The following is a 27,435-nucleotide window of genomic DNA, read 5'->3' as shown; positions in this document are numbered from 1 at the left end:
AAATCAATCAATGTGATACGTCACATTAATTAAAGAAAAGATAAGAACCATATGATCCTGTCAATCAATGCAGCAAAAGAATTTGACAAAATTCAGCATCCTTTCTTAATAAAAACCCTCGAGAAAGTCGGGATAGAAGGAATATACTTAAACATTATAAAAGCCATTCATGAAAAGCCCACAGCTAATATCATCCTCAATTGGGAAAAACTCAGAGCTTTCCCCCTGAGATCAGGAACACAACAGGGATGTCCACTCTCACTGCTGTTGTTTAACATAGTGTTGGAAGTTCTAGCATCAGCAATCAGACAACAAAAGGAACTCAAAGGCATAAAAATTGGCAAAGATGAAGTTAAGCTTTCACTTTTTGCAGATGACATGATATCATACATGGAAAACCCGATAGACTCCACCAAGTCTGTTAGAACTGATACATGAATTTAGCAAAGTTGCAGGTTACAAAATTAATGTACAGAAATCAGTTGCATTCTTATACACTAATAATGAAGCAACAGGAAGACAAATAAAGAAACTGATCCCATTCACAATTGCACCAAGAATCATAAAATAAACCTAACCAAAGATGTAAAAGATCTGTATGCTGAAAACTATAGAAAGCTTATGAAGGAAACTGAAGAAGATACAAAGAAGTGGAAAAACATTCTGTGCTCATGGATTGGGAGAATAAATATTGTTAAAATGTCAATACTACCCAAAGAAATCTACACATTCAATGCAATCCCAATCAAAATTGCACCAGCATTCTTCTCGAAGCTACAACAAGCAATCCTAAAATTTGTATGGAACCACAAAAGACCCCAAATGACCAAAGTAATATTGAAGAAGAAAACCAAAGCAGGAGGCATCACAATCCCAGACTTTAGCCTCTACTAAAAACCTGTAATCATCAAGACAGCATGGTATTGGCACAAAAACAGACACATAGACCATTGGAATAGAGACTCCAGAATTGGACCCACAAAAGTATGGCCAACTAATCTTTGACAAAGCAGGAAAGAATATCCAATGGAAAAACGACAGTCTCTTTAACAAATGGTGCTGGGAGAACTGGACAGCAACATGTAGGAGAATGAAACTAGACCACTTTCTTACAGCATTCACAAAAATAAACTCAAAATGGATAAAGGACCTGAATGTGAAACAGGAAACCATCAAAACTCTAGAGGAGAAAGCAGGAAAAAACCTCCCTGACCTCAGCTGCAGCAATTTCTTATCGACACATCTCCAAAGGCAAGGGAATTAAAAGCAAAAATGAACTACTGGGACCTCATGAAGATAAAAAGCTTCTGCACTGCAAAGGAAACAGTCAACTAAACTAAAAGGCAACTGCTGGAATGGGAAAAGATATTTGCAAAGATATTGGACAAAGGGCTAGTATCCAAAATCTATAAAGAGCTCACCAAACTCCACACCCGGAAAACAAATAATCCAGTGAAGAAATGGACAGAAGACATGAACAGACTCTTCTTAATGAAGACATCCAGATGGCCAACAGGCATATGAAAGATGCTCAATGTCACTCCTCATCAGGGAAATACAAATCAAAACCACACTCAGATATCACCTCACGCCAGTCAGAGTGGCTAAAATGAACAAATCAGGAGACTATAGATGCTGGCGAGGATGTGGAGAAATGGGAAACCTCTTGCTCTGTTGGTGGGAATGCAAACTGGTGCAACCACTCTGGAAAACAGTGTGGAGGTTCCTCAAAACATTAAAAATAGATCTACCCTATGACCCAGCAATAGCACTGCTAGGAATGTACCCAAGGGATACAGGAGTACTGATGCATAGGGGCACTTATACCCCAATGTTTATAGCAGCACTTTTAACAATACCCAAATTATGGAAAGAGCCTAAATGTCCATCAACTGATGAATGGATAAAGAAATTGTGGTTTATATGTACAATGGAATACTACTTGACAATGAGAAAGAATGAAATATGGCCTTTTGTAGCAACGTGGATGGAAATGGAGAGTGTTAGGCTAAGTGAACTAAGTCATACAGAGAAAGACAGATACTGTATGTTTTCACTCTTATGTGGATCCTGAGAAACTTAACAGAAGACCATAGGGGAGAGGAAGGGGAAAAAAACGTTAGAGAGGGAGGGAGGCAAACCCTAAGAGACTTAAAAACTGAGAATAAACTGAGGGTTGATGGGGGGGGGAGGAAGGGGAAAGTGGGTGATGGGTGTTGAGGAGGGTACCTGTTGGGATGAGCACTGGGTGTTGTATGGGAACCAATTTGACAATAAATTTCATATTAAAAACTAAAAATTAAAAAAATATAATAAAAGGCAAAAAAAGCTCATCATAATTTAGCTGCCATACACAACAGAGTAGACAAAATTTGGAGTTTACATGTGGCCAGTTAGAAGGGCTAAGTAAACAAATCCAGTGTTCTATGAAAATTCTAGAAAACCCTTGTAAGATTAAAACTATATCTCAGGATAAAATACAGTTTCCATTAACAACGAATAAAACTGTTGTATTGGATTTTATCAAAATAAAAATATTTATTTCTACTTGTCAAAGACAATATTAAGAGAAGGAAAAGACAAGCCATACAGACATATCTGACCTTGTATCTCAACATATGAAGAACTCCTAAAATCAATAATTGACAGACAACACAATAAAAGTTAGCAAAAGACTCAAAACAGTTACTTCATAAAAGAGGATATACAAATTTCCAATAAACACATGAAAATATACTTAATTAACATTGTTGGTCTTCAGGAAAATGTAAACCACAGTGATTTACATTTCACATCCGCTAGGATGGCTACAATTAAAAAGGCTAACAACACCAAATACTGGCAAGAATGCAGAGCAAATAGAACTTGCAGGATATTAGAGTGTAAATTGTTTAGAGACCACTTTGAAAATCCATTTGGCAGTTTCTTACTAAACTAAACATATACCTAGCCCATGAGCCAGCAGTTCCAGTCCTAGGTGTTTACCTAGGAGAGATGAAAATTTTCATCCATAGAAGACATACAGTCATGTTTACAACAGCTTTATTTGTAATAGCTCCAAACAGGAAGCAACCCAAATATCTAACAACAGGGGAATAGGAAAATATATTATGGTCTATTCAAGCCACAATATTACAAGAAATATTCAGGAAAGAACTATTGATCACAAACCAATGTGGCTATATCTCAAAACCATTATATTGTTCAAAAGAAGCCAGAGACAGAAGGGTACAACTATTTGGTTTCATTTATGTGAATTTCAAGAACTGGTAAAACTAATCTATTATGATGATAGAAATCCGAATAGTGGTGAAGTTTAACTGGAAGAGGGCAAGGAAAATTTCTAGGGCAATGGAAATATTCTGTATCTTAACAGGGGTAGTGGATTCACAAGTGTATTTTAATCAAAACTTCCTGAATTAGCCATTTAAAATTTGTGCTTTTCATGATATGTAAATTTTATGTCAATAAAAATGCTACAGGTGGTTGCACTGTGGTATTTGATATTTTGATTGGATTTGGATTAAATATAGCATGATTAAGGTTTGAGTTGGATTAAATGATTTGGGTTAAATATAGCATAGCATAGATTATATAGTATGTACAGGGTATATACCTACTTTAGGAAGTACCTGACTCAGCCCTCCCCCACACATCATATTATTATCATACTGTCATACCATAGATACGTGAGTATCCTGGACCATGTCCTATTTTCATGCCTTATTCTTCATTCTTATTCTTCAGGATTATTTCCTTTATCATTCTTTTCTCTTTTCATAAATTGGAAACTGGGGTGCCTGGGTGGCTCAGTTGGTTAAGCGTCCAACTTTGGCTCAGGTCATGATCTTGCGGTTCATGGGTTCGAGCCCCAAGTTGGACTCTGTGCTGACAGCTCAGAGCCTGGAGCCTGCTTTGGATTTGTCTCCATCTCTTTCTGCTGCTCCCCTGCTCATGCTCTCTCTCAAATATAAATAAACATTAAAAAAAATTTAATAAAAAATAAAAATAAATTGGAAACTGCTCTAATAACTAAGGGCCATTTTTAGTTAAGGCATTTTTGTAACACCAATCCCAAGTGCTGAATTGTTTTTACATGCTGATAGTTTCCAAAAGTTCATCTATAAGAAAGAACAGTAATTGAATCTGTATAAGATTAAACCAACCAAAACATGATCTTTGGCTGTATTTTTGAGGTTTTAGTGGAACTTCAAAAGTATTTCTTGTAAAATGCTTACTAGGATTCAGTTTCATTTCTGACCAGAATTTGTGTTCTCCGTTTGTTGACCTGTCCATAAACATTTATGATGGTAATCTGTTCATCAAGTCACTTACAGAATTTTATCCAAATTGATGCAAAAACTAATTCTCCAGCTTCTTTGCAAAAAGCATCTATTCTCTTTTAGGTAACCAAATAATTAGGAATAAGCCTGTAATATTACACCTTTATTTTCTCACTGCTGGCCCAAGAAGTTGGTGTGATACTGAACTGTGACAACTGATCACCATATAAATTCCTTTTTAATGCTTTTCTGTAATGTGTAATAGACTGTGAACTACCATCATCTTGAAATGTCATCATGTTTCCACAACATGACAAAGTCATAATGTGAAAATGCTGAATTTAGTATTTTAAAACCTGCCATGAGCAGTGAGTGGTATCACCAACACCAAATTTTAATCTAAGAGTTAGTTTACTCATTTTCCACTTCATTTTATAAGAAAATCTTCCCGTTTTGCTTTTCAGGGAGGATTGTAGCATTACACAGGCCTTTTTAGTATTAAGCAATAGTCAAGTGCTGATATTTTCCCTTAACTTTCATATAAATGTTCCTTCTTGAAGCAATTAATTCAGTTAAGTATTGTCTGTATGGTGAGTCTAGAAAAACTTATCTGCTCTCAAGTTGCTGTTGAGGTAATTGGGAATCATCATACATACATACGAAAGAGTTAAGTAGAAATCCAAGGCCATCTATGGTTATATAACAAAAATGGCTGTTTCTCTAATGATTCTAGAAGGGTGCAAAGTCATACTCTTTCACAGAAGCAAATACTTCTAATTAGTGATGCCATTATTATAGCCACTAGCCATATGATTATTTAAATGTAAGTGGATTAAAATTAAAATTTAAAATTCAGTTTTTTGGTCACAGTAGCCACAATTCAAGTACTCAGTAGCCATATGTGGCTAGTGACTACCATATTGGATAACAAAGATATGAATCACTGCCAATCTTTCAAAACAGTCTACTGAAGAGTGATATCTGAATCATACCTCTACTTGACGAGTCTGGAGCTATTCTACTTCACAGAAGATGATTTAATGTAATAATGTTTCCTTATTCACATACCTTTGTCCTAACAGGACACTATGATCTGTTTGTGCATGGCAGAAATTTTGAGCTGTCACAACTTTCTGTTCTTATTTGGTCTTTCTTATCAATGTTGGAGAATTGGAATATAGTGATTGTTGAAGGAATAGGAAGTTAAAAGTCTGGTGGTCTTAGTGACCAAAAGAAAGGAAATGAAGCAATGTTCCTTAAATAAGAAATATGTATCAGGTGCCTGTTCCTGATAATATTAGACCCTAGGCTAGGCACAGGGGAGGCAATGGTACTTGGATAAGAAGGATGCAGTCCCAGTCTTCTAGGAGTTTCCAGTTACATGGGGTTGAGCAGAATGAAAAGAGGCAAGTATAATCCAGTGTGCTAAAATGCTGTTCTAAGAGTATATACAAGGTGCAATAGCATCATATAGGAGGGACACTAAGGCTGAAGGTCAAAGAGAACTTCCATGAATAAGTGACATTTAAACCAATCCCAACTCTGAAAGGATTAGGACAAATTGAAGCGGATAGGACAGAGTAAGATTGAAAGAAACGAGTGGATAGGAAAACATTCCTAGCAAAATAAAATGAATATCAAAGAACCAAGGGCAAAAAAAGCATATAAGCCATTTAAGAAACTATAATTATGTATAAGAAATAAGAGCAAAAGCACAAAAAGGAAACCCAATTAGAGATAAAGTTGACTACTTATCAAAGTTGAGATGTATGTGTTAGGATTTGTTTTGTTTTACAATATAGCTTCAAAAGTAATTTATCTACTTAATATTCTTTTAGAATATGTACACACACACCAATAGAAAGTGTGGTTGGGGAAGGGAAATGTAGACAGAAAGTTGGCAAGACCCAGCAATTCTAACATATGCATGTTGGATTTCTTCCAAACCTCTGCTATTAGCATTTTGTATTAACATAGAATTTTGATTTTTTATCAACATATTGTTTAGTTTAAAGTTAAGTGTATGTCAATGACTCCCCCAGAATGAATAGAAATGAGTCAGTTATGATAGCAAATGATTGTGAGTATGTAATTATGAATACCCTAGTACCTATAAATTTATAAATCAGCATATATTTCAAAAACTAACTGTTATTTAACTATATATGTTAATGATGCCATTTAAAACTTCTAAACATAAAGCAAAAATATTCAGGGTTTTTATTCAGTATTTCTTACTAGAGACCTAAAAATGGCAAACTTGACTATATATATAAATTAGATCTCAATAAACCTGACTTTAAAAAAAACCCTCCTTTAATTACATATTTACACATGTATGTATCTCAAAAAAAGTGTAAATGTATCTACACATGTCATTTTTAGAGCATTCGGTTTCCTTTTACTTTTCAGCTTGGCTTTCTCCCATTCTTCTCTCTTCTTCTACCTCCATCCATAACCATTATTTTTCTATCCTCAAAAGAAAACCAACAGGACATATTAATTCTTCCATATTTTTCTCTAAACATTTCTAATAATAATAATATTTATATATATAGTCCCACAAAGTTATATAATTTGGAGTCATTGTTGATTTTTAAAATGAGATTATGTTATAAATAATTTCTCACCTTGATTTTTTCCATTCTGCAAGTACATCATAGAAATCCTTCCATGACACCTTGTATTGCTCTAATAGATTCCTCTTAATATTTCCATAATGTTTCATGGCAGGAACACATCATCATTTTATGATTGATGAACATTACCACTGTTTCCAATGTGGTGCCACAAGGAAACAATGATACACTGAGAATCCTTGTGCATTAATCTAAAATTTTTATTTCTCTTAGATATATTGCTGGGAATGGAATTCCTGGGCCAAAAGTCATCTATATTTTTTTTTAATTTGAACAGATGTTACTTTTGAAAAAGACTATAACATTTTCCCGTTTCCACTAGCAATGTGTGAGAATACACTTTTCAATGCATCTCCACCAGCAATATATTTAAATGTGGTCAGACCAATAGATATAAAGTAGTAGTCTCCTGTTATTTCATTTTGTATTCACCTAATCACTAATGAGTTTGGGTATTGTTCATACGCTCATTGAACACGTCTATTTGTTCTATTGAGAATTACCTTTCCAGATGCTTTATCTATTTTTCTTTTGCATCCTCTATTCTTCGCTAGAATAAAGGATGCTTAATTAGAGGAACACCTATATATTTATAAATATTAATTCTTTGTCCCCATGTTCCAACTTTTTTTTGTAAATCTAATGGTCTTCACTTTGTGTATATATATATATATATATATATATATATATATATGTGTGTGTGTGTGTGTGTGTGTGTATGTATATATATACACATATATGTAGATATATATATATATATATAGCCATACAAAGGCATATTAAAAAGCCTTTAAAAATAAAATGTATGTTAAAAAAGTCTGCTGTACAAATATATACTTTCTAGATTCCATATGTTGGTTAAAAAGTCTTTCCTAACATATATTACATATGCTCCCCTATTTTTCTTGCAGGGCTTTTACTATTTTATTTTGAACTATTAATCCAACTAGAAATTATTTTGGGAGGAGTTAGAAAAAGGTTTGATTTTATTTATTACAAACAGACAGCTAATTATGCCAAAAACGTTTATTAATATATTTACCAACTTTCTAGACAACCCATAACACAGCTACACCACACCAAAAACATATAATAATATAATTATATAGATGTATTATTACTTCATCATAAAAACATGAAAAAAGACCTTTATTTGGGACTACATATTATTCTGTATTATTCATTTCTTACTTAAAAAATTACTTTGTTTAAACAAAACAATAGAACTAGGTTAACTGTGAAATAGTAGTAACTGATAGTTACTCGTTAAACAAATGATATAGGTGATAAAATATAACCATATTTTACTAAGTTTTCTTTTGATCCTCTGGTAAAGCAGTTATTTTTGTTCTTTTTAAAACTCTGTATTAGAGATTTAAATTTTTAATTATATTTAAGACACATAAGGGCAAGACTTTTCAAAAGGGAAACAAATACAAAAATACTAATTAAGCATAAGTAGATTTAAACATATAATTAAACATTAACTATATTAAGTAACAACAGTGGCATATTTTTTTTCAGTGCCGTGCGTGATACTGTATGATGATTTTAGCCTTTCTGTTTCCCTTTCCAAAAATACTTCTCTGAATTGCTTGCAACCTTTAGCACATCCTTCTTTTATAGAGTGGTAAAACTAAAATAACTAAACATAAAATTCACTTTGACTTGCAAATCTGCTCTTATCTAACCCACATTATAATGATTCTGGTGTCATCCCAATGGGATGGTATCAATCTAAATATGCTGTTAACAAAAATGTTTGAGCATGAAATACTTAGGAATTAAAAATTATCAGCAATAGCAGGTGTGTTAACTTGTAGGGATTGGATTCTGGCCTTCCATACACTTCGATTCTAAAAGCTTGCTTTTAAAAGACCAGCTTTTTGGGGCGCCTGGGTGGTTCAGTCAGTTAAGCGTCATACTTCGGCTCAGGTCATGGTCTCAAAGTTTGTGGGTTCAGGCCCCATGTTGGGCTCTGTGCTGACAGCTCAGAGCCTGGAACCTGCTTCAGATTCTGTGCTTCCCTCTCTCTCTGCCTCTACCCCGCTTGAGGTCTGTCTCTCTCTCTCAAAAATAAATAAACATAAAAAGAATTAAAAATAAAAGACCAGCTTTTTATCAATCAAAAACTTTGCATCTACAAATCTATCATATAGACTAAATCTGTCTGAGATGTCCACCACTTTTAAAGATTCTGAATGTTATCCTAAGTTAGAGTCCTGTTTCTTGGCAAAATGATTTTAAAGCACAGAGGTACTTTGAACATGTGAAATCAATGCTGGATTGCAGAAGTTATAGCTTTAGCTGCCTTTTCTATTTTCTGGTGGCCTTTTATTATTATTATTATTATTATTATTATGAAGTAATCTTATTTCAAAAAATGTGTCATTTTTTCTCTGCAGCTTTTTGTCATAATCTCCACATAAAATTGAACAACTCAGGTGTAGTCAGTTCATCTTTTTCCAAGCACACTATGGTTTCTTCAAAAAAATCATCAAACAGTTTTGGGAAAAGCAGCATAGAAATTTTTCTTTTATGGTGATCTTTTTCTTCATTGTTATCCTCAATGTATTTCCAAACTAGAGAACATTCTTCTTGTTTCACACTTAGAATATGTGACTTTATGGCCATCTATATTTGACAAATTAATAGCCATCTTGTAAGCAAATGTCTAAGAAAGCCATCTCTTTCCATTTCTATTAAGTAAAATCTCCTGAGTGCTTCTCACATTTTGACAACATAAAAAAATGATAAAAATTTTAAATAATGAAAGCTTCACTCTCTCAGGTAAGCAAACCATGCCCCTTTTTGCAGTGTTATATACATGGTATACAGAATATTTCGCAGGTAGGATCTTTTAATTTTCTTTGGTAAGAAGTTTAGCTATGGAATCAAATTTGATGAAGTTTACATTTCTTTGTAGATTGTCTTTGTATTTGGACAAATTATCAGTCAACTTTTGTTTTTTTATGCAGTTTTATTAACATATTCATAGAAATTAGGAAAACAATTTGACATTACACTGTTTAAATCAAAATACCTAAGAGCGAGGGTGATTATTTTTATTGTTGACATTATGTGACTCCTAACTTTAGAAAACATGTTCATTCAGGTAAAGTCCAAAAGAGTCAGTCTATACTACAGAGTCTCAGCTGATCTATTATCAAAATTTCCTCCTTTTGTTTACCACAGCACATTTTATTTGCAACCTCAGAATCAGGGAATCTAGCTTTACCCCATTTCAGAGAGCTATGAGGAGAACAATCCGATAATGTGTGTTTGTTCTTGTGCTATGCCCAAACTAATTTAGCAGTTGCTCTCTTCAGCTGAGCATTGGTGCCTTTTGGAAGACACAAAAACTTTTGGTGTGCCTCATCCCCAAGTTGGAAGATACAGTCTCTGTTGTATGCTTTCTCATTTCCTTTTCCACCATACTCAATTCCCAATAACCCATGTCATATCCATCTGCTACAAAAATCATCACTTTCAGCCCCTATCTTTTATCCTGTGGTATGGATTTTAGACCCCAACCTTCTGTATCATTACCAAAAACCTGTACCCCCACCCCAGCCCCGCAAGAAGTTCCCCTTGATGTAGAGCTTCCATTGCTACAACTGGGATATCACAGGCCAACTGGGACAGTTGTCATCCTAGTCCTTCCATTTGAGCCTGTAGGACCAATGAGCATTTTCTCCTTCAATTCATCTGTTCAATTTTTTGGTTGAGAAATTGAGGTTTGTTTGTTAGTTTATAGCCACATAGATCTTTTTAGGCTCACAACTGAATCTGGTTAAATACCCTGCTTATTTTTCTTTTAAATTGGATTCTTACTAGTACCACAATGCTCTTGTCCCAGAATGTGTTCTTCTTGCTCAGGTTCATCTTCCCCTCTCTAAATGTGGCACTTACTCTATGGGTTGTCTTTTTTCTTTATCAGTTTATGAGGACTCAAATCTGATTGTTGGATTATTCTAGGGATTGTCCATCTTGCTACAGAAGTTGAAATGTCACTCTCCTTATAGACCAGTAGTATAGAAGAAAGTGATTCACAAATCTCCCTGCTGAGGAACCTGGAGGAAGCTGGGGCTCTCCAGTCTTCTGCTGTGTCCCAGCTCCATGAAGGCAGATCTGTGTCCACCTATTCAACTCCTTCCTGACCAATTTAAAGGCAGCAGAACAGGGGCGCCTGGGTGGCTCAGTCGGTTGGGTGTCTGACTTTGTCTCAGGTCATGATCTCACAGTGTGAGTTCCAGCCCCACATTAGGCTCTGTGCTGACAGCTCAGAGCCTGGAGCCTGCTTTGGATTCTGTCTCCTTCTATCTCTGCTCCTCCCTAGTCATGCTCCATCTCTGTCTCTCTCTCAAAAATAAATAAACATTTAAAAAAATCTTTTTAAATAAAGGCAGCAGAACAGGCATATTCATGGGGACAATTATCTAAGGAAAGAGAGCAGGAAGATTTGAAATCCAAATTGTGAGAAAAGCATTGCCCAAAACTTGGTTTCTTCATTGCCTTCCCTGGAGGTTCTGCTGGTTTTCTCAGGTACTCACCCTGCCTGAAGGAGAGAATTCGTAGTCTTTTCCCCACACAGAATTATCCAGAACTCCAGGCCTTACTACCCTTCTGTCTTCTAGACCCTAGTAGCCATTTGTTTCAAGAGAAAGTTGTCAGTGGAAAAGTTAGCTGTGCTTAGTTTTTCACATTCCCAGAATGCTTTAATAAACTTGGAAAAATTAGTATTCCAATGGCCTCAAAAAAGAGAGGCAAAGATAAAATTTATAAGTAAATACACTGCTTCTTTTCCAGGTTAAAAAAGGATATTTTCTAAATAGCTGATATCTATTTTAAACACATTCATATCTTCCTTGTGAAAATCTATTCCCTGTGATGACTATCTTGGAGCACAAATTCAAATTTCAAAATAACAGCAGGTAAAATATAGTAGGCCAACAATTAAGGCAGCAGTAAACAAAGCCATATATATTTTAAAAGTGAGTCTTAAGCACTAAAATATGGACTTGGGCATGATTTATTTTGCTAGATAAATTCAGACGAAATGATGAATGATGCTAAATTATTAATTTGTTCAAAGTGGGAGAGGCCACCACCTAGAACCATATGTCATAAATATTAAAGCCATCCCATCTTAAGGACTTATGTGGGCAATGAATTATAAGGACCACCGTAGATCGATTCTGGGTTAATCATAACTCTTTGCGCCTGTAATTCACAATCACTTTATCCCCTACTGACCATTAGTTTAAATTGTAAAGAAGTTAGCTTGGTGTGCCAAGCTAGAATTTATTTCTCCCAGTTTGTTCTTGGGCCTTTTGGTTTTTATTTTGTGAGGAAAAATAATAAGTTTCCATCCTGCAGCCTTTATTTTAATTTTAAAAAGCTCTGCTTTGGTTTTAATCCCGAAAACCTGAAATACTTAGATAGCAATAACTACAAAATCAACAGGCTTCAATCATCCAAAATCATATAAACCAGATATTCATTCATCCCAATAGTTCTTTGTAGCTGAGAATTTTTATGTTTTTTTTGTTTCAAGTTTTCATTTACATTCCAGTTAGTTAACATATAGTATTGTAATATTAGTTTCAGGTGTAGGATTTCATGACTCACCACTTACATGCAAGACCAAGTGCTCATCACAAGTACCCTCCTTAATCCCAATCACCTGTTTAACATATCTTCCTACCCACTTCCCCCCCAGCAACGCCCAGTTTGTTCTCTATGGTTAAGAGTCTGTTTGGGTGCCTGGGTAACTCAGTCAATTAAGCATACAGCTCTTGATTTGGGCTCAGGTCATGATTTCACAGTCCATGAGTTCGAGCCCCCTGCATGAATTCCACATCAAAGAGCCTGCTTGGAATCCCCCTCTCCCTCTCTATCTGCCCCTCCCCCACTCATTCCCTCTCTCTCAAAAATAAGTAAATAAACTTTAAAAAAAAATTGTTTTGTGGTTTACCTTTTTTTCTCTTCCCCGTGTTCATCTGTTTTGTTTCTTAAATCCCATATATGAATGAAATCATGTGATACTTGTCTTTCTCTGACTGACTTATTTTACTTGGCATAATGCTCTCTAGCTCCATCCATGTCCTCGCAAATGGTAAGATTTCATTCTTTGGTATGGCTGAGTAATAGGCAAGCTGTTTTTTAAAAGCTTAACTTTTATTTATCTTAATAGTGTGATCATATAACATTAAACAAGTTGCATTCTTTTCATGGCTCTTGCTTTATACTATGGTGCATTATTTTTATTTGTATAAATATTATTTTTCAAACTAGGTAGGCTTTGCCTTGAAGGCAAAGGCTACCATATCTCACATATTTTTAAATTCCTATAGCAAGTATCTCCCAGAAACTGATCTTTAATGTAGTGGAAAAAAGATGACCTTGAGCTGAAGTTTCAAATCTAGTCATTGAGAACACTTAGAATAAGTTCCATTACCACATCTGAGTTAGGCATCATAATATCAGCTGCCTCACAGTATTGGGAAGAACAAATAAACTTGTGTGTAAAGGGCATTTTTTAAGAATGGAAAAAATTCTTTATAAATGAGGAAGACATCAGAGGACAGATATCCCTTCAGTGAAGGGATATCTCATCTTACACTTTGGTTTAAATGTCATCTTTCCATAATTGTCCCATTGATTTTTTTAGTAAAAAAAAAAGATTATCATTGATGTATCTCTGTAGCTATACATTTTGAAGTGCACTTTTAAGAAATTTTCTCAGTTAAAGATTTGTGCGAGAAAGAATATGGCTTCCCAATTAAAACCAAAGTCATTGGGATAACTGGTAGTGAAAGTCTATTTGCTTATTGTGTGGACTTCTGCAGTTATTATAGGAGATGGCTGCCTAATGAATTGAAAAGAAAAGTGCTTTCAGCATTAGGTCACAGTAGAGGATTCAAACCTGGGGCATTCAGGACAAGAGGATTCTACAGAAGAAAAGAAATATGCCATAATCCAAAACATGATGAGAAGCACAGGTGCAGGTTTTGAAATACATTTTTCCCATCCTTCAATTTACTTGGCAAGAAATGCAAATATTTGAGAAAATAACATTGAATATTTATAGTTCTTCACCTGATAGATGGAAAATTGCAGAAAACTAGAACGTTCAAAAAGTGTACATGAACAAAAACTGGTTTCCAAAGAGTATCTGTGTTTAATCAGGCACTAAACATAAGGAACTTAAATATTTGGGGTTTTCTTGTACAACAAATTCAGTTACCAGAATATTTAAGCAGGCTGCCCTGATTACCTCAGTGAAAGTCAATTTCCCTTTCTTTAAACCACTTTAACATTTTAAGCTTTGTTTATGGTACATACCATCATAAGCTTTGTGTTACAAGTAGTACTTGACTTATCTCCACTACTGAGTTGTAAGCAGCTTGAAGGCAAGAGCCCAAGTCTTACCTTTGTATTTCTTACAGATCCCTTCAACATCTTCAAGTTAATGCATAATGATTATGAGTAAAGTGGAATTCAAAGAAATAGTACTTTAATCATACTATGGAAATGAAATTAAGCCTTGTTTCATCTCAACAATGAGAAATCCATCAAGACTATTAGTATCTCAGCTCCACTATAAGGACACAGGTGTTGAGCATTAGCAGCTACCACCTTCCATTAATCCCCACAGCATTCTGGTATCTCTATTTTAGGGACCAGAGATTGACAATATTGGAGGTAGATGCCATTTTGGCTTCTTTTCCCTGTAGCATAAATGGGGCCTGGAATTTGATGACATAAAGCTTCTGGATGCACTTTTGCCCTCTGTTTAAACTTGTATGAAGCACTCACTTGGCATGGAATCCACTGGTAAATAAGTCAGTGGCCTACAATGTAGCTGCTTATCGAAATATGACTTCAAGAGCAAAGACTAGTTGAAAGTTTTTTTAGATTTTTTTTAATGTTTATTTTTGAGAGAGAGACAGAGTGTGAGTGGGGGAGGGGCATAGAGATAGGGAGTTACAGAAACTGAAGGAGACTCCAGGCTCTGAGCTGTCAGCACAGAGCCCAATGCGGGGTTTGAGCTCATGAACCATGAGATCATGACCTGAGCCCAAGTCGGTCACTCAACTGACTGAGCCACCCAGGCACCCCAAGACTAGTTGAAATTTTTAAGTAATATCCCATCACCTAGTCAGATGGACTGAAAATTTTCAAACCTTCCATTGTTATCCTGTTGAACAGTGACTTTAGGTTTTGTTGATGCATATTTTGTAGACAGCTTTAACCTAGTGGTAAAAAACTATCCAAAGGACAATGATTTTATGTTTTAGTAGATGAAAAAAAAAAAGGATATTTTTAAAAGCTAAAATGGTTTGGGTTACTACACAACATTTCACTGGTATTGCTACAGGCTATAATCATACTGTTTTAGTGGTTCTCTTTAAAAATGAATTCATGATGCTTTGTAACATTAGAATTATTAGAAACACGTATATATGGCAATGATAATGTTAATATACATTTAATTTGAGCTTTACAGTTCACAAAGCAGTAACAGCCATGCTAGAACACTTTTCTAATAGCAAAGCAATATGTCCCCAACTGGGGAGGTCCCTTGAGAGTTATAAAGAAGTGCAAGGAAATCTAGGAGGCCAGAGTGGCTGTTTGCAAGAAGAGAAAAGCAGAAATCAAAGTAGCTTGTTAGAGGAGGCTTCAGGGTCACTGCTATCTCTGTTACTTGTATGTTTAGACCTAGTAAGCTAAAAGTAGATATGAAAGTTGGTAATTAAAGGTAACAGAATATGCCACCCCAAAATATACTACCTTAGTATATTGATGATTTTGAGCTGTAAGCACTTGAAAAACAGCAAATGCAGGGAGAAGCTTTCTCTAAACAACCCTTATTTACCTAAAGATAAATTCTCAGAAAGGAACTCAAGTGTCATAAATCCCCTCCCTGGGATTTCATCAACAGGGAATGACTCACATCACAGGAGAAGTAACTAGAAGTGAACACCATATCTAGACAAACTTTGTCATAAAAGATCACACTTCTCATCTATTCTACAAAAGACCATTCACCTTTCATAAATATGATTACTCTCTCATAAAAAGCTTGCTTCCCCCCTCTCCTTTCCAGTTTAGATAGCTGAATTCTAAAATCACCTTTTTGAGGTAGGTACTCATTTTTCCCAGAGTATCTCTCATGTATACATGAGGTATGACATGTTGGTAAACTTCTTTTTGTTTTCCTCTTGTTCATCTGTCTTTTATTACAGGGGTCTCGCCTAAGAACTCCAAAGAGTAGAGGGAAAATTAGTTTTCCACCCCTACGTTAATTAGTGCAAAAGATCAGAAAAGGGGAGGAAGAGCTGTGGGACATGAGTATAATCCTGCCTGTGAGTATATATGGTATAAGACTGAAGATATGAATAATCAGTGTAGAGGAAATCTAACCAAGTGTTTCCCCCTTTCTCATACCAACACTCCAAGAATCTGTTAGTTTTTATAAGTACATCAAACCTTATGTATATAAAACCTTTCCTGATTATATTACTCATTTTTCATTTAAAAAAGTGTATTTAGGGGTGGCTAGGTGGCTTAGTCGGTTAAGCGTCTGACTCTGGCTCAGGTCATGATCCCACAGTTTGTGAGTTTGAGCCCCACATCGGGCTCTGTGCTGACAGCTCAGAGCCTGAAGCCTGCTTTGGATTCTCTGTCTCCGTTTCTCTCTGCCCTTCCCCTGCTTGCGATCTGTCTCTCTCCCAAAAATAAATAAACATTTAAATTTTTTTTTAATTTAAATTTAAATTGTCAAGATTGAATTAAATTGAATTGAATTATTGCATTGAATAATTTTTTCAAGGAAAGAATTTTTATCTCTATTTCATCATCTCATAGTTTGGTTGGGGTTCACCCCAACAAAAGATGGTAAGTATTCACTGAGCACAGTAAATAGGCCTATAGGTTTTAGACCATATTTCATGAAAAACTTTGTATTAAATATCTAATGTTGACTTGGTCTAAGCAAATATATTAAAAATGCAGTAATTAAATGTATCAAATATTTACTTATATTTTATTCCTCTTATATTTAGATATTTCATTTTTCCAATATAAGAAAAATACATTCTTACATGTTCTCTAGCTTTATGGGCTTTTTTTTAACTTAAATTCTTTTTTTATTATAATTAGCTTGTTATACTATAGTAATTTATTTTTATTTTGGTGTTACATAGTACTCTAATATTGACCTTTTTGAAATAATCACCTGTTTCACTACCATTTTAAAAATATTTCATACTTCCACACTGATTTGAATTATGACCTTTGTAATACAGTCTATATATAATATTTACATACTTTTATCAGTTTTGTAGGTTTTTTGTCTATTCCACTGATTTTTTATTCTCAAACAAATCCCATGCTATTTTATCTTTAAACTTTATTACATATTTTACTACTTGATGTTCTAAGTCTCCAATCATTTTTTTAAGTTTATTTATTTATTTTGAGAGAGAAAGAGGAGAGAGAGAGAGTGCAGGGGAGAGAGGCAGAGAGGGAGAGAGGGAATCCCAAGCAAGCTCCACACTGTCAGTGCCGAACCCAACACAAGGCTCAGTCTCACAAACTGTGAGATCATGACCTGAGCCAAAATCAAGAGTTCATGCTTAACCAACTGAGCCACTCAGGTGTCCCTCCAATCACTTTTTATTTTCAAAATTTCTTTGTGGGACGCCTGTGTGAGCCTGGGTGGTTCAGTAGGTTAATCATCCGACATCAACTCAGGTCATGATCTCACAGTTCATGGGTTTCAAGCCCTGTGTCAGGCTCTGTGCTGACAGCTCAGACCTGGACTGCTTTGGATTCTGTGTCACCCTCTCTCTCCCTGCCCCTCCCTGCCCTCACACTCTGTCTCTCTGTCTCTGTCTCTCTCTCTCAAAAATGAATAAACGTTAAAAAAATTTTTTTTAATTTCTTTGCTATTCTCATCTGATTTCTTCCAAGTAAATATGCAAAGATTTTAATTAGTCCTAAGACATTCTTTTGACATTTTATTTAGATTTCATTAAATACCAAAAATCCTGAGTAAAATTGGCATTTATTTTGCAATTATATGTCTATTCTTTTTGGCATATGTTATGTCTTATCTAGAAACAAGTTCAAGTCTATTTCAATCAAGTGCTGAAGTTTTCTTTATATAGTCCCTTTTCATTTGTTGTTAAATTTATTCCTAGGCATTTATATTTACTGTAAAAGGATATTTTTACTTAAATTATGTCTTCTCTCTTATTGACATAATAATAGAAAAGCAACTGATTTGTATATATTTATTTATAACCAATCTCTTTGTTGAAATCTTTATTTTTCTAATATTTTTTTCATGTGATTCTCATGGGTTTCATAACTATGTCATCAAATAATGATAATTTTGTTGGGATACTTGATCAGATTTTTGCTTCCTTACTTATTTCATAGGCTATAATAATAACAGCTATGTTAATTTTGGGGGTAGTTTGAAGTAGTTATTCTATGCCTTGTTAAGCAAGAATCTTTCTGTTCTTACTTTATTAGGTAGATAGGAATGTAGATAGATGATAATGGTTTTCAATTTTGTCAAATGTCTTTTGGTGTCTTTTAAAGATTATTTAAAAATTTGATAAAGCCTCATTTGTAAGATACATTATCCTAGTAATCTTCCAAATACTGAATCAGTGTTACTATTTCCTGTTTAATAATACATTATTCTTTTATTATACCATTAAAAGCATTTTGCTGATATTTTAGGGAGAAAAAAACACTCAAATTTATGGCTGTTTCTCATATTTTAGTATCAACTTTATTTAGCTCTTTCTCTGTGCTAGTAAAATTACTACTTTTGAGAAAATTTGATAATTTCTCTTTTCCCAGGAAATTATCAAAGTTATCGATATTTTAATTTTATTCCTGTAGAATACTGCATACTATTTTTTACTCCATATAAATAACTTATTTCATTTCCAGTTTTTAACTATCTGTATTTTTTTTGGCTTTACTGAGGTATAGTTGACCACAAAGCTGTACTATATATTTGATGTGTACGACTTGATGTTTTGATACATATATACATTGTAAAGTGATCACCACAATAAAGCTATAACATAGCCATCACCTCAAATCATTGCCTTTATTTTTGCTTGTCATAAGAATAGTTAAGAATTATCCTTTTAGTAAATTTCAAGTACACAATAAACTATATTCACCATGCACTCACCAGGTTCTGTACTATAGTCACCATGCTATACATTAAACCTCCAGAACTTACTGATCTTGCATAGCTGGAACTTGTGTCCTTTTGCCAATATCTCTTCATTTTCCCTATCTCCCACCCCCCAACCTCTGGCAACCACCATTCTACTCTGTGCTTCTGTAAATTCAGCTATTTTAGATTCTAAATAAATATGAGGTCATGCAGTATTTGTCTTTCTGTGTCTGACTTATTTCACATAACATAATGTCCTCTGGGTCCATCCATGTTGCTACATATGTCAGAGTATTCTTCTTTTATAAGGATGAATAATATTTCATTGTATATTTTTTATTCATTCCTCTCTTGACAGACATTTAGGTTCTTGCTATATCTTGGCTATTGTGTATAATATTGCAATGAACATGGAAGTGCAAATATCTCTCTTAGACACTGGTTTCATTTCCTTTAGATAAATAACCAGAATTGAGATTGTTGGATTATATTATAGTTCTACTTTTAATCTGGGGAAGAACCTCTATAATATCTGTACCAATTTACATTCCCACCAACAGTGTACAAGAATGCCCTTTTGTCCACATCCTCACCAATACTTGTTATCTTATGTCTTTTTGGTAATAGACATTCTAACAGGTTTGAGATGATATTTCATTGTGGTTTTTATTTGAATTTTCCTGATGACCTGATGACCAATGATGTTGAGCACATTTTCATATATCTTTTGGCCTTTCATATATCTTCTTTTGAGAAAGGTCCTTTTCCCATCTTTTAGTCAGGTTATTTTTTTTTTTTTGCCATTTTTGAGTTGTAGGAGTTCCTTATGTATTTTGGATATGAATCCCTTATCAGATATGTGGTTTGCAAATATTTTGTTCTATTCTGTCGCTTGCTTTTGTCACTCAGTTAATTATTTCATTATATATACAGAAGCTTTCTAATTTGATACAATCTCAATCATCTAATTTTGCATTTGTTGCCTGGCTTTTGGTTGTCTCATATCCAAAAATCACTGCCCAGGTTACTGTTAAGACACTTTCTTCCTATGTTTCCTTCTATGAGTTTTAAGTTTTAGGCCTTACATTTAAGTTTTTAATCCATTTTGTGTTGATTTTTGTATATGGTGTGAGATAGAGGTCCAATTTCATTCTTCTACACGTGACTATCCAATTTTCCTATCACCAGTTATTGAACAGACTATCCTTTCCTCATTGGATGTTCTTGGAACTCTTATAGACCATCAATTGACTGTAAATGTATAGTTTTATTTCTGAAATTTCTGTTCTGTTCCATTGATCTAATTGTTTTAATGCCACTATCATATTGTTTTGATTACTGTAGCTTTGTAACATATTTTGAAATCAGAAAGCATGATGCCTCCAGCTTTGTTCTTCTTGCTTAAGATTGCTTTAACTATTTGGGGTCTTTGTGGTTACATGTCAATTTTAGGATTGTTTTTTCTATTCCTGTAAATAATTCCATTGGAAAAAAAAGAATGCCATTGGAGTTTTCATAGGGATTGCATTAAATCTGTAGATCACTTTGGGTAGTATGGGCATTTTAACAATGTTAATTCTTCTAATACACAAACACAAGATTTCTTCCCATTAATCTATGTCTTCTTTAATTTCCTTCCTCACTCTTTTGTAACTTTAAGCATATAAATATTTTACTTCTTTGGTTACATTTCTTCCTAAGTATTCTGTTATTCTCATTGCTATTATAAATGTCATTGTTTCTTAATATCCTTTTCAGAGAGTTCATTGCTTGTGTATAGAAATGCCACTGATTTTTGCATGCTGATTTTGTATTCTGCAACTTTACTGCATTGCTTTATTAGTTCTAACAGCTTTTTTTGTTTAGTCTTTAAGATTTTCTACATATATGATCTTATCATCTGCAGACAGAGATATTGTGACTTCTTCCTTTCTGGTTTGGATATTTTTATTTCTTTTTCCTGTATAATTGCTTTGGCTAAGACTTCTAGTACTATGTTGAATAGAAGTGGTGAGAATGGGCATCTTTGTCTTCTACCTTTGTAGTACTGGAGTTAAGTCCTCAAGGGGATAGGCTGCTTTCAGGAATGTAGACAGAACAACAGTTGGTTAGCCAATCACTGAGAACAGCCCTGTCTCCTGAAAGTATTATTCAGTCTTAGATTCTGTCACAGTTACACAACAAGGATCCCAAAGCTCCCACAAAGGTACTTTGTTCATGGATGGCTGCCAAATTGTTGTTTCTATGAGAAGACCTCCTATTCCTTCATGTTGCTGATACCACTTCCTCTATCTGTATTTATATGTAAAAGTTTTCTTTTTCCCTAGTCAGATTTAGCAAGAAATTGCTTTCTAAACAAACAAACTAGCTGAATATTTGATTTAATTATTAGTTCTGTTTATTTTGTGACTTAAATTCTATATTTATACATAATTTTTAAATTAATTTTATTAAGGTTGCCTTTTATTTTTGATAAATTTGTAATTTAGGGGAAAAGTCACACTTATACATAAAAGATAATCACTAAAAGGTGTTGTAAACAACCAGGATCAAGTTATGTTTCCTAAATGATGAGAGGGAAGATTGTATAATTATTTTTTCCTCATTTCAATGCCCAACAAAAGGGTTTCATTTAAGTCCAGCTGCAAAATTTGCATAGACCACACTTGGCAACAGATAACTTAGAATAACATAAGATAGGGAATATGTCTTGCCAGCAGGGTAGTGTTAATTATTTTTCTTCAGTGAGAGTTTGACTTACAACATTCATTTAGAATATAGGTCACATGCAGGGGCACCTGGGTGACTCAGTCGGTTAAGCCTTGGACTTTGGCTCAGGTCATGATCTCAGGGTTCCTGAGTGGGAGCCCACATCAGGCTCTGTGCTGACGGCTCTGAGCCTGGAGACTGCTTTGCATTCTGTGTCTCCCTCTCTCTCTGTCCTACTCCACTCACACTCTGTCTTTCTCTCTCCCTCAAAAATAAAACAAAAAACATTTAAAAAGATAGAATATAGATCACATGCAAGGAGACAATACCTATATCGGGTGAGTAGAAAAACCTACCTGGCTTAGAAGCCTAATAACCTCGTGTTAGAAGCCAATATCTCTCGTAATAACTAAAAAAGTGTAACTTCCATGTCCCCAAAGAGACAAGTCCAATTACAAGAATTACTGCACTCAGAGAAGCTCAAAGACATGGCTTCTTTTCATATATTTATTGTTTTCCCAGTCCAGATGAGATTTACTACTATAAGCTATGTTGCCTGGAAACATAAACAACATTCTAACTTTATCTCATTTCCAAGAGAACAGAGCTTTAAATTAGCCAAAAGCCAAATTCTCATTCAGAATATGTATGTAGAAATATAGGTCCTACCATGTTTTTATACAACTAAATATACACAAATGTAATATTTTTTACCTTGTCTGTATAACTTAAAATTCCAAACTTAAATCCTATTTTCTGCTTTTATTCTCCGTATTTTCACAGGTAAAATATGGAAATTATGCGTTTGTATGGGATGCAGCTGTATTGGAATATGTGGCTATCAATGACCCAGATTGTTCATTTTACACCATTGGAAACACCGTTGCTGATCGGGGATATGGAATTGCATTGCAACATGGCAGTCCTTACAGGGATGTTTTTTCACAAAGGTAAGATTTGTGTGTGGTCCAAATAAGGAGAGACAAAAAAATAGAAAAAGAAAATCTACTTGATTACCCATTTAGTTTTATTACATTTTGTTTTCTTTGTTTGGAAAAGCATAATAAATAACAATAATAAAAGGTAGGTATAAATGTTATTAAATGACACATTCATTTCCTAAAGCATGTACTGATGTATTATTTTTTCCATAAAAAGGGAGAAATATTGCTGCATATGACTGGTTTTACTCTTTAAAAATTGATATGCAAAAGAAAGTAGTATGTTAATAATTTTTTTAGAACTTAATTAGCAGTTTAGTCTCTGAATTTTTAAGGAGTAAGTGTTGTAGCAAAATGAATTCATTCCTATGAATACTAAACCATAAAATAAACTTCAGGACAAAGTTAAATGTACTTAGGACCAGTCTGATGTACTGAAGCACATAATGATAGGATCTTTCCATCTGAATTTCACAAAGGAAAAGAATAAGAATTTTAGACTCCCTCACTTGGCATCAAAGTATATGAGACTTTGTCACGGAATTAAGGAGATGGTAAATTAAGAAATTATATTCATCCTCAAATTCAAGTTTTCTTTTATAAATTTTTTTTAAAAGAAAAGATTTTGAAATGTATATTTTAGATTAACAGTGTGTATTGAAAGACCTGGGCCTGAGAGGCACTCCCAAAGATCACTGCATTTCATTCTATCTACTATCAAACAAGTGTGGACCTAAGAGACTGCAGTAGCTTTTGGGTAGAAGTATATTTCATTTGACATTGATACTGCATTTTGTTTATTTTCTAGATATTTTGCTACCTATTTTCTAAAAACCAATGCCAGACCAAGAGGGCAGTACCAGGTAGTACTATGGCCCCAAATTTCAAGCTATTTGGGTTGCATTCCTCCAGATTTTAGGATAACAAAAAGCTAGGTGTTTTCATTAAAAAAACAAAAACAAAAACAAAATTAAGTCAGGAGTCCAGAATTGATGTCCAAACTCTCCCATCAGCTGACAAAAAATCTAGGCCTCTCTCCTTATCTACAGAAGAGGAAGTGTGACAAACTCCAAGGTCTGTGTTAGACAGCTTTTCTGTGTAATAAACAAGCCCCAGAGTACCAGGGACTTTTTGCATTCATGAAACGTAAGGCTGTGATTGGGTGAAGGTCTGCAGCGGGCTGCAGGTCAACTTCTCATTCCAGGGCCAGGTTGGAGACGTGGCCCTATCTGGGACAACCTGTTTTCACAGCAATGAGAAGTTGCAGAAGGGGCTGCCAGAAACCTGCAGTGCTGCTTGTGCTTTTTAATTGGTTGTGGCATATACCACATCTGCCACAAACCACTCAAGAAAAAGAGTCTCATGGCCAAGCCCAGAATCGATGGGGGTGGGGAACTGTACTTCACATAAAGGGAAGAAAGAAGTAAATAATTATGACCAAACATACAACCTACCAGTGGCTCCTTCTGGCTCTGAAAACATCAAAAATGACAAAAATGAAATAAGAATAAATTAGGAGGTAAAGTACTTATGTATAAAAAATGATTAATCAGTTAAAACACCTTTATTGATGAGTAGATTCTAAGGGGAACAAACTGGAAATCAGTTATGCTGTAGAGATCTTACCTGGAAGACACTTACAGTCTAGTTGGAGATTCATGGCCCATGCACATGAAACAATGAACAATAGAGACATTTCTAGAACTGTGTGCTGACATTTACATATATACAGTATCAGTATTGCATCTTTATATTGCACTAAGTTGTGTAGCTGAGATATTGAAAGAATTGAATACTATACAGAATGAAGAGTTAATCAAAGGAAACATGAATGGAAGTTCTCCAGAAAAGGTGAGCTCTGAATTTGACCTTGAAGGATTAGTAGAGAATAGTTAGGCTGAAAGGAAAACATAGATAATTCTTGGAGAAATGATGAAGACAACAGGGTAGAAGTAGGAGAGAGGAGAATATGTTGAGAAGCAACAAGGGCAGCAAGTTAATTTGAAAGGAAATTCGAAGTTTGGAAGTCGTATTGTAGACCACAAGCAGCTGTGAAAACCTATAGCCCATTCTAGAGCCGGGGGTGGGGGTGGGGGGGGGGGAATGAAGCAGGAGTATTTAAGGCAGGGTTAATCTAGTTTTGAGCTGAAGGATGGATTAGGATTGACAAAACTAGAGCAAACCTGTAAGCATGAGACAAGGAAGGCATAGTTCATAACTGGGCAATGGAGAATGAGGAGGAAGGAACAAATAGAAGAGATTAAAAAAAAATAATGTTTATTTATTTTTTAGAGAGACAGAGACAGAATGTGAGTGGGTTGGGGCAGAGTGAGAGGGAGATACAGAAACCCAAGCAGACTCCAGCCTCCAAGCTATCAGCACAGAGCCTGACACGGGGCTCTGACTCACGAGCTGTGAGATCATGACCTGAGCTAAAGTCAGACGCTCAACAGAGCCATCCAGGTGCCCCTAGAAGAGATACTTCTAAGCAAAGAGGCACACCGTTGTTTTTAACTATTTCTATAGTTGTAGTTAATTGGGCTTTTCTTTTTGTTTCCCGAACTGCTTTCTGGGTCTTTTATGCAAAAGAAGAAGCCAATAAAATCAATACACAAACATAATGGCAACTAAAGAAATAGTTAATAAATCACACTAAGTGTTCCATTTCTTATTATCCCTGTGGCGCTTTACCTAAGAGAGATTTTTAATTCTGAGAAAATACAATCCAGTGAGCTGCTGAAAAACAATACTAAGCATTGAGCATTATTTTTCCTTTGATTTGCATTATGGATGTTGGCAATTTAAATTGTCCCTTTCTGTGGAGCTCCTAAATAATGACCTATGTATCCTGGTTTCCTGGACATCTGAAAGAAGAGAAATCTAGGAAAGAAACATGATCTGGTGACTGTTGATGTGCCAATGCATCCTTTTATACACATGTGCCACATTAATCTATTACCCTAACTCCCTCCCTGAATTCAGAAAATATGTGCATTCATTCTCTTCTGCTGTGGCCATTAGGGAAAAGATATCTCTTTTTTATTAACTGATTTAAAAAATTATAGACCATAAAATTTAATCATTGTAGTACACCTTAGAAATTATTATAAACAACTTTAATACATCAACTTATCCTGGGCTCTTGATTATGCTAGATCACTGATTGCTACTATAATTATTTTCAATGAAAATGATAGCATTCAGGGTGATTTTTATATGAAGTAAATGCTAATTTCTTCTCAGGTACCTATACACCTATACCATGACTTATAAGATACCAAAGTATTCAAGTATGTAATAAATATTAATATCTAATAAATATTATATGTTGATATAGTAACTACATATATTATGCACTATCTGCCAAGTATCTTATATGCTTCTATACTTTAATGACACTTCAAAACAATCATATGAAATGCTCATTTGCTTATTGTATGTTTGCATATTAGTGCACAACTATTATACTACAAGTGAATGTGCTGAATGGATGGCCTGAGTTTTGGCAAATGTTAGGTTAAGCATCAGAAACACAGGCTATAGGGATCTACTCACTTTACAATTGTATGATTGTAGACACACTCAGGAATGACTGTTAAGGACCAGTAAATGCTACAGTATATATAATCATAGAATCAGATTGAGGAGTTTTGTTTCCTTGTCTGCACAAATAATAGATAACTTGGCAGCAGAAGCTGAAGTATTTATGCAATCTCATCAGATAGGCCAGAGTTCTAGTGGGTGAGTGATGTTTGCAGTGAATTCTGTGACACCATTTCATCAAATGCGTATGTGGCCCTTGTCTTGTAATAGGTCTTTGTATACAAAAATTATTTAGTCAAAAGCTGTTACATTAAAAACATTTAAGAGTAGAAGAGAGCTGAATTTTTCAGTGATATTATTATTCTTTTAATAAAATAAACTCCAGTGTTGATTTCAGAATCTTAACCATTCATTAGACTAAAAATGATTTAAAAATATTTATTGAGCATTTAGTATGAGCTCATCTCTGTTCTCAAATCTTAGTGGATACCAAGGAGTAATTAATTCATAAGTTTAATGTTATACTTCATCAATAAAAAAAGTCCCTTTTTTGCCTATTGGCTTCTATCTCTAAACTTTAGGAATGAACCACCTAGTCACACAAAAACAAGGACATATTTCAAATTGTATGGAGAATGATTTTGTTGGATTCATGATATTGGTACAGACGCATAAATAATATTTCAATCTAGCCACAGAATTTCAGAATTTTTACAAACGGAATAATCGGTAGTTCCCTTTTTATCAACGATGGAACTAGTTCAAAGGGGTAAATTACTTACTCAGAATCACAAAAAGCCATAAAGCTAGAAAATTTTCAAGAGCCCTAATTCCATGTCCAGTTTTCTCATCATCATGCACCCTATCTTCCCTCAACTTTCTTCTAAAAGCATATAAAAATAATACTATATTATGTTTACATGTGCCAAATTTTGAGTAGCAAAATGTAGTTTGCAAAATGAAGCAATCTGTGAGGTAAGTACTAGTATTATCCTCAATTTATAGACACAGAAGCTGAGACATAATGAGGTAACATAATTTGTCCTAGTTCACAAAGCCATTGAGTATGAGAGCTGAGATTCAAATCGAGACAGTATGGCTCCAAA

The 27,435-nt window shown here is 34.5% G+C and overlaps 1 protein-coding gene across 2 annotated transcripts in view; it reads left to right on the top strand.

Moving 5' to 3' along the window:
* Positions 1–27,435, top strand: part of GRID2 (glutamate ionotropic receptor delta type subunit 2) — a 1,443,376-nt gene that overhangs the window by 1,306,290 nt on the left and 109,651 nt on the right. For both annotated transcript variants that reach the window (XM_042984179.1, XM_042984178.1), the window contains one exon: positions 22,629–22,795. In XM_042984179.1, the coding sequence (XP_042840113.1) occupies positions 22,629–22,795 (167 nt within the window). The remainder of the gene's footprint in view (positions 1–22,628; positions 22,796–27,435) is intronic.

The sequence above is a fragment of the Panthera tigris genome, chromosome B1 (assembly GCF_018350195.1).
Source record: "Panthera tigris isolate Pti1 chromosome B1, P.tigris_Pti1_mat1.1, whole genome shotgun sequence".
Classification (NCBI taxonomy): Eukaryota; Metazoa; Chordata; class Mammalia; order Carnivora; family Felidae; genus Panthera; species Panthera tigris.
This window is presented reverse-complemented; position numbering and strand designations above follow the sequence as displayed.